The sequence below is a fragment of the Pollachius pollachius genome, assembly GCF_949987615.1.
Source record: "Pollachius pollachius genome assembly, chromosome: 3".
Lineage (NCBI taxonomy): Eukaryota > Metazoa > Chordata > Actinopteri > Gadiformes > Gadidae > Pollachius > Pollachius pollachius.
In genome coordinates, this window is record NC_136936.1 from 4,870,811 (window position 1) to 4,879,701 (window position 8,891).

At 43.0% G+C, this 8,891-nt stretch overlaps 1 protein-coding gene across 1 annotated transcript in view; it reads right to left on the reverse strand.

Moving 5' to 3' along the window:
- The window catches only part of LOC307073491 (neprilysin-like), a 29,285-nt gene that overhangs the window by 11,557 nt on the left and 8,837 nt on the right, over window positions 1-8,891 (reverse strand). Inside the window, exons 5-6 of the mRNA XM_079733352.1 lie at window positions 2,355-2,435; window positions 1,785-1,880 (exon numbers count right to left, since the gene is read on the reverse strand). Coding sequence (XP_079589478.1) covers window positions 1,785-1,880; window positions 2,355-2,435 — 177 coding nt within the window. The remainder of the gene's footprint in view (window positions 1-1,784; window positions 1,881-2,354; window positions 2,436-8,891) is intronic.

Consider the following 8,891-nt stretch of genomic DNA (forward strand, 5'->3'; position numbering starts at 1 on the left):
ACGGGGCTGGAGATGTGATGCTCGTTAAGTCAGGAATAAACCACACTGACGGGGGTGAAGATGTGATGCTCGTTAAGTCAGGAATAAACCACTCTGACGGGGCTGGAGATGTGATGCTCGTTAAGTCAGGACTACACCACACTGACGGGGGTGAAGATGTGATGCTCGTTAAATCAGGAATAAACTACTCTGACGGGGCTGGAGATGTGATGCTCGTTAAGTCAGGAATAAACCACTCTGACGGGGCTGGAGATGTGATGCTCGTTAAGTCAGGACTACACCACACTGACGGGGGTGAAGATGTGATGCTCGTTGAGTCAGGAATAAACCACTCTGACGGGGGTGGAGATGTGATGCTTGTTAAGTCAGGAATAAACCACTCTGACGGGGCTGAAGATGTGATGCTCGTTAAGTCAGGAATATACCACTCTGACGGGGCTGGAGATGTGATGCTCGTTAAGTCAGGAATAAACCACTCTGACGGGGGCGGAGATGTGATGCTCGTTAAGTCAGGAATAAACCACTCTGACGGGGGTGGAGATGTGATGCTCGTTAAGTCAGGAATAAACCACTCTGACGGGGCTGAAGGTGTGATGCTCGTTAAGTCAGGAATATACCACTCTGACGGGGCTGGAGATGTGATGCTTGTTAAGTCAGGAATAAACCACTCTGACGGGGCTGGAGATGTGATGCTCGTTAAGTCAGGAATAAACCACTCTGATGGGGGGTGGAGATGTGATGCTCGTTTTGTCAGGAATAAACCACTCTGACGGGGGTGGAGATGTGATGCTCGTTTTTTCAGGAATAAACCACTCTGACGGGGGTGGAGATGTGATGCTCGTTAAGTCAGGAATAAACCACTCTGACGGGGGTGGAGATGTGATGCTCGTTTTGTCAGGAATAAACCACTCTGACGGGGCTGGAGATGTGATGCTCGTTAAGTCAGGAATATACCACTCTGACGGGGGGTTGAGATGTGATGCTCGTTAAGTCAGGTATATACCACTCTGACGGGGGGTTGAAATGTGATGCTCGATTTGTTAGGAATATACCACTCTGACGGGGTTGGTGATGAAGTTCCCGTTAAGTCAGGACTACACCACACTGACGGGGGGGAAGATGTGATGCTTGTTAAATTAGGAATAAACCACTCTGACGGGGGTGGAGATGTAATGCCTGTTAAGTTAGGAATAAACCACTCTGACGGGGGTGGAGATGTGATGCTCGTTAAGTTAGGAATAAACCACTCTGACGGGGGTGGAGATGTGATGCCTGTTAAGTTAGGAATAAACCAATAATTACATATTACTTACTTTGATTGATCTATAACTGCTAAAAGTACTTGCCATTGTGTTTTTATCAACTTAATCCGCTGCAAGTAACACATTTTTCTGCATTGCTTGCCCGTCATTAAAACATAATGCACACCCATGGAACCTTATTGCATTTACATTTACATTTACATTTAGGGCATTTAGCAGACGCTTTTATCCAAAGCGACTTACAGTAAGTGCATTTGTTACAATAAGTACATTTGTCATAAGAAGTGAAACAATATATCGCTGTCGGTACAGTAAAGATGTTCATAGAACCAAGTGCAAGTATTACAATCGCTAGGCTAACCCATTCCCCGTGTAAAGCAAAGATAGCAGCTACTGTAGATGCTACACGCCCAATCAGAATTGCCCAATCAGAATCCAGTACTCGACCATATAAGGTCATTTAGACAGCGGGGAGTTGCCAGTCGATGGCGCTGGCTCTATCTAATGGAAAGCCCACCGTACCGTACTTGGCCTCCCAGTTATCCATGGCCATGGGCCACTCAAACAGTTCAGGCAGCATGGCCAGCAGGGGGTCCCCTCCTCGCTGCTCGATCAGAGCTAAACATCCATCCATGCAAAACAAGAGCAAACACAAACAGTCATTGGGTTTGAATAATTTACTAAACAGTGATTCTTTTCATGTCAAACATAAGTGCACGGTTGTTTGTTTGCATATACTGTTCACCCTGACCCTAAATCCGTTATTTATGATGCCTTTGGAAAAAATGCTCATCTATAATTACTTATTCATGCAAAGCTTTAAACAGTGTGGGATGCAGCCAGCTCACTTTAAACAGAGCTAACACACTTTGGTAAACACTTAAATATAAGTGGATATGGTTTTGTGGGGACGTGGTTATGTGGGGACATGTGTGTGTGTGTAGAAGGGTATTAGTTTGTGTGTTTGTATATGTAGTAGGATTTTGTTGTGTGTGTGGGTGTGTGTTTAGTTGGGTGATGTTGTGTGGTTGTGTGTGAGTGTGTGTGGGTGTGTGTGTGCATGTGGTTATGTGGGGACATGGTCAGACTCACTCTCATTGGTGCAGGACTTGTACAGAGTCTTGGCCTTGGTGAGAGCCATCGCTTCCCCCTCCACTGTTCTCTCCAGGACCCCTAAGAGAGAAGACGGAAGAATAATTAGTGCTCAGTGGGAGCCATTATATTTGATTAACCAAAATATGGCAAAACAGTAGAGCTGGAATGAAGTTTTGCCTCATTCACAAACCATGGGGTACTGCCTTTGTTTTTACTTCAAAATATAACATTGTAACTCAAATGTAGGGGCAGTCCTCAAGATCAAGGCCAGGATAGATTAGTGACTGAGGTGGTCGCCGCTCAACCAAAAGGAACAGGGTTCGATGCCCAATGTCCACAGCCGACCGATACGCTTCAACAAGCAACATGCCTAATCCTCTGCACCTAAATGACCTGGATGAAAGTGTCTTAAGGGATTCGTAACACCCAAGTAAATACTAATATCTTAAAGCTTCCAGGATAGTATTGTGAGGTGTTCTATCTTGCCGACAGAATATTGAGTTAGACCAGGTGACATCCGTTCTTGTCTCACGAATCAGGCTTTAGATTAGTATCTAAAGTCGGACGGCAGACAAGCTTAAATCCGGGCGAGCGGGCGTTTCACTCTCGCTCACATTTGTTTCATGTGCTGGAGGCGGAGATCTGTATGCACGTAATCGGCCACCGAAAACTCGGCCAGCAGTGGTAAAATGTAACAAAAAAACCATGTATTCTGGCCGGCATTGAAACCACTTATTATGTTCTCCTCTCCGAAGGCTTCCCTCACACGCGCGAACGAGTTTCACATCGGCCGGCTATCTCCGCAATGAATCAGAAAATACGGCTTAACTCTGCCCTTTCTGGAGCAATGCATTCAGATTGTTTAAAGTGGATACAAACATTGTCTCATCATTCATAAATATGAGAGGATGCATGCGTGTGTTCAGAAGTTGATTGTTCCACTAGACCATTCGAACAGGCAGTAGGGGGAAGGAAAGTCGAGAAAATGGAAAAAAATGGATCCCTTTGGACGCAAGCGTATGCTAAATGAAAAAAAAAAAATAGTAATACAAAACATGTTGGTGTTATATCGGCGAATTTGTATATTTATAAAAAATCTTACTGGAAAGGGGTCTCTGCCATGCAGACTCACAATTCAAACCAAATTCAATAAAAAAAAACTGAAAAGGTTCAATCAATTCAGAGCAATATTGTGCGTTTACTTCAGTAAATATTTTCCAACATCGGAAAATGTCCTCGTCAGTGGCTAATCCCTCCGTGTCTGGCCCTTCCTTTCTCACTGAACCTGTCTCCGTTTGGGTAATCCGCCCTCTATTTGCCCATTGCTGTGTGCACTATTTATGTCCTCATTTAGTCTTAATGATGCCCACTCTTCCTAGGGTGCTTCCTGCCAAAGGGCACATCGTGTGTGGATTACTGACCTCCTGGTGTTTACGTTTAGCTGGCAGTGCTATACTCCCTTGTGTTTGTGTGTGTGTATGATTGTCTGTGTAGGACGGTGTGATTGTGTGTGTGTGTGTGTTTGTGTGTGTGTGTGTGTGTGTGTGTGTTTGTGTGTGTGTGTGTGTGTGTGTGTGTGTGTGTGTGTTTGTAGAAGGGTATTGATGTGGCTGTATGTGTGTCTGTGTCTGTGCATGTGTGTTTAGGGATGTGGTGTGTGTGTGTGTATGTAGTAGGGTGTTTGTGTATGTGTGTGGTTCTCTGTGTTGTGGGGTGATGTTGTGTGCGTGTGTGTGTTTGTGTGTGTGCGTGCGTGCGTGCGTGTGTGAAGGATTAGAGATCCGATGCTGTGGTACCTGATGTTTGTTTGAGGAATGACTTCAATAAGCCCGAAACACGCTGCTTTGTGCAGAATCTCAATTGAGTTTGTGTCAATGTGTGCTTCTGCTCTTTTCCTTCGCGCTCGCCTGTGTCTCCATTTGCCTTTCAAAGGTCACCCGTGTTAGATCCACGGTGGGGAGAAAGTGATCAGCACGTGTGATTGTGAATTGGAGGTGGAAGACAGCGCCACCGGCTTGAGGGTGAGACAATCCAAGCCACTTGATATTCCACTTCCAAGTTCAAAATAGACACACGAAAAAAAACGAGAGAAGAAGTGGTCTATAATTGGACGAATGTTTTCGTCAGTCTATTCAATCAGGCCTTGGTTCCGTCCTTACCTTCAATTCCCCTCGTCTGACGCTGGAGCTGAAGAAAAAAGAAAACTTTTCGAATAGTTTCTTGTGTTTTACTCTGTAGGTTTTATCATGCAAGTTTAGCCATGCAGTCAATCTGTTTAGAGGTTGCAGGGTGGAAGGAAGAGGGATACCTACAATACGACTGTTTTGGTTTCCCTAGGGCTTATGAAGTCCCTCATTAAGGTTTCTAAACAGGGGGGCGCAAGATACAGCAGAGCCCGGTTAGGTAAGTAGTGCAGGAACTGATCAACCAACCACAGGGGCCGAGACCAGGGCAAAAAACATGCTGGGCTTTGAAGTTGTTGTGTTGGTAACCTAAAAAAAACATTCCCAAAGTTATTTTAAACGTGTAACTATCCGATCCTTCTCGGCTACTCTCACAATGTCCACAAATAGGCCAAAAGATGAAATGAACCCAAGCAGGCTGTGTGCAGCTCAATGAGGCTGTAAACAGTCTAAATATAGTTATACTATGATCATCTGTCTGTTTCTCCTCACGTTGCTCTATTTGTTTCTTTCAAGCTCGGCGGATGATGGGAGATGTTCCGTTTGAACTAGTGTGACTTTTAAAGCTTGTGTGTTTGCCCACGCTGTCAGGAGGGGACCAGCAAACTGTTACATTATTAAACATGCTCCTGGGATCATTGGCCTGTGATCTGTGTGGTTTTATTAATAATGTATTGATTTAATAATAATCTGCCTGCCAGTCTCGAAATTGAACTAGGTAGGGCGAAACCCAGTTGGAGTGCAACAAAAAAAACGATTTCTTCTGTGTTTTTGCCATTTATTAAAATTATTCCTTTAACCATATTCTCGTTATACGATTTGATACAGACGCAAATAAAACTTGCTATATTGCTACACCTATTTTTCGGAATGTTTATTTGATTATTTTAAGGGAAAATGTTGTTTTATGATGAAAGCGTGGCATCATTGCCTAGAAGTTGATATGCACCTGTTATGTCTTTGATGTTCAAATATACACTTCTGTCTTAACGCCAAATTTACACACACACACACACACACACACACACACACACACACACACACACACACACACACACACACACACACACACACACCGATACCTTCAGGACGTGACCCACCTCTTCAAAACCAAATCCTTGCACTAAATAATTTGTAATTACATATTCCAAATGGTGTAATGTGTGCCAAATGATTGCAAGTAAATTAGGGTGAACCACAGACACACACCCATACACAGAGGCACATGTGTACATGCATGCCTACGGACACACAGCTGCACATGTATTTCACACAGGTACACAGCCAACCCAGTAGTCACAGGTAGAGTACAGACCCACATGGTCAATGATGACACACACACACACACACACACCTAGTATACACACGCTCACATGTACACAAACACCCATGCACACGCTCATAGACACACACATATGCACGCACAAACACATGGACACAAACACACATACACACAAGCGAGGGGGGGGAAGGACAGAAGACAGTGGTCACATGGTTGATCTCACGTATCAATAGCAGAAGTCAAAGAGGTAAAATGCACGAACACACACACACACACAGACACACACAAACACACACACACTAAACACACGCACACACACACACACACACACACATACTGACACACACACACATATGCAGACACAAACACACACACACACGCATACACATACTGACACAGGCACAGACACGCACACACATACACACGTAGTGACACAGACACATGCACACATGCACACACACACACACAAACACAGACACACACATGCAGTGGGCGGCTTCCTGTGCTCAGTCCTCCCTATATCACTCCCTAAAAGTCCCTTTATTGCTCCTCACTCTCTATCACTGCCACCGTCTTTAATTAGTTCTCTCTGTGGGCTTTTTCATTCTTCAAAGCTGCGAATCTTTTTTCTTATGGCCTCGTAAAATAATGGTTGTAATGGTTCTTTGCCCAATAGTTTCAAGTGGAAAATGGAGTTTAATAAAATGAGTAAAATATGAATTAATTCATGAAATCTTTAACAGTTCTCAGTTCGACAAAAGTCCCATGTCAATTTAAAGGGCAACATTTAATTGAAGCCTGGAAATTAACCCTGCTGTCATTTTATTTAAATCGCTCTACAACATCCTCAGCGGCTGTACATTATAGTTAATATGAAGAGCGTGAAATTGTATTTAGACCATGCCCAATGTCAAGCCTTGGGGATTACTATTATTAAAACCGACAGAGCTATCGTTCCCTGCTGTGAATTACATTTCTACAATTCTACATTACAAGGACTTGTAATGCCGCTGTTGCTCACTTCTTGCTGGTTTCGAGGTTTGGTCAAGAGAGTAAATGCCTTGTTGCACGTGCCCAGCCTTAGCCCTTTGTTATGTATTTTAGCTTTACTACATGTCATAAAGAGAGAACTGATTAGAAAGCAGAACCATTTAACAATAGGTGAGGGTGGTGGGGAGGAGATATGCACTTTATTAATGTGTTGTTGGTTTATATCGTTGTGTGTTACACCGTGCTGTCAGTCTCTGGAACACTAGCATTGTACTGACTCTCTTGTTGTGTGTGTGGGTGTGTGTTTAGTAGGGTGATGTGATGTTTTAGAATTTTGCTTTTTTTTTATGAATCGAGAGAGAGAGAGAGAGAGAGAGAGAGAGAGAGAGAGAGAGCGAGAGAGACAGAGATAGAGATGGGGGGATGAAAGATAGAAACATTATGAGAGGGGGGAATAGGTTGGAAGGATGGGTGATTTCCTTTTGAAACCGATTTTCTTGACAGAGACACCATTTTTGTTTTGTTCATTTTCTTCCTGTCTGCAGAACAAGAGAGGTGAGGGAAGATGTGTTGTGAGGTCTCCTTCTAGCCCCGACCCATCCCCAAAGACAACAGCTGCCCCTAGACCTTGTAGAAATGTTGTTTGCTACCCTGAAATATCAAAGTCTTAAAAGAAATGAGGGATATTGTGTGAAAAAAAAGTTCCATTATTAACAAGACTTATTCTGTAAAATCTAAAATGCAGGTTCCAATGTAGTCTGCCAAATTTGAAAAAAAATAATCAAATGATGCCACATTGCATTAAAAACTAGCCACAACTGTTTCAATATAGACAGATGACATCCACAAGTGGCAGGGTAAACTAAGGACAAGCTATGTATATAAATATATATATATTGTTCCAAATTCATATCTACATTTGTATTCCCCTTTGTGCTTCTGTGCGCTACTTCGTCACCTAATTCTACCCTTTGGGGATAGATAACTCTCTATCTTTGTATTCAAGCGACCCAAAATGACAAAGTGGTCCTGTTCTCTCATGGTCAAATGTCTGTTATCAACAATCAGCCAGAACTCCAAGATATCCGCAAAAAAATTTTCAACCAGCCAGATAACACACATTCCTCCCTCATCTCGGCCCACTTCTCCCTGTGATTCAGACCCTTATTCTGACCATTGGTGTCTCAACTACAACAGCAAATTAGAAAAATGTTGTAGGTTTGTTTGTTTGGGCAACTTGTGTACACTTATCAACATGTTTCCCAGAACATCTTTCCAAGGACATTGATTCCTTCCTTGTTTCATTTTGGGTGTTCAATTTCGGTAAAACTTTACGATTAAGGTGCATAAAAAGGTGCATGAACTGTTAATTACCATAAGTGAATGCAGTATTAAGTATTAATAATAATAAGTTAATGGCATTAACATGAGGGCTAGGGTAAAGGTTAGAGTAAGGGTTAGTGGCTTCAACCTGTAATTATTGATTGCATATTAAATAATGTATGCATAAATACCGTAGTTAACATGAACAGCATGAACTTAGTGAACATGACCGCCATTAGTGAATAATTACTTGCGAGACCAATAGAAAACGGTTGATCACTGTTAGCTAATCATTACTCAATACTTAGCTTAAGTTAATAATGGTTAATAAATGTGTTCGGACTGTAAAGTGTTACACCTTATTCTTTAATCTTACGAGATGGATATCTCATTCTCTCTATTTGAGATGGGAGTCCCCAGTCTCCAGTGTGTAATGACGACGCTAACAAGATGTCTCTGCCCTGGCTGAAGGTGCTGCAGGTAAGCTTTAAGAGCTATCATTTCAGAGTAATTGGTTGGAAATGACCCTGCGATCCGTTAGCTATTAGTGAGGGAGAAGAGCTGTGAGAGTATGTACTTCCAGTAGACTGTGCCTGCCTCCGTATGAGCCAATTAAAATGTAAGACCGGCCCCAAATCATTCCCGACCTATCAGGGCATCTTTTTGCCCACCTGATTGGTGTGGATACCTCATCTTGCCTGTCAATCACAGGTGCGGAAAACGCAACACTTCTGGTTGACGGAGAAAAGTGGGAGG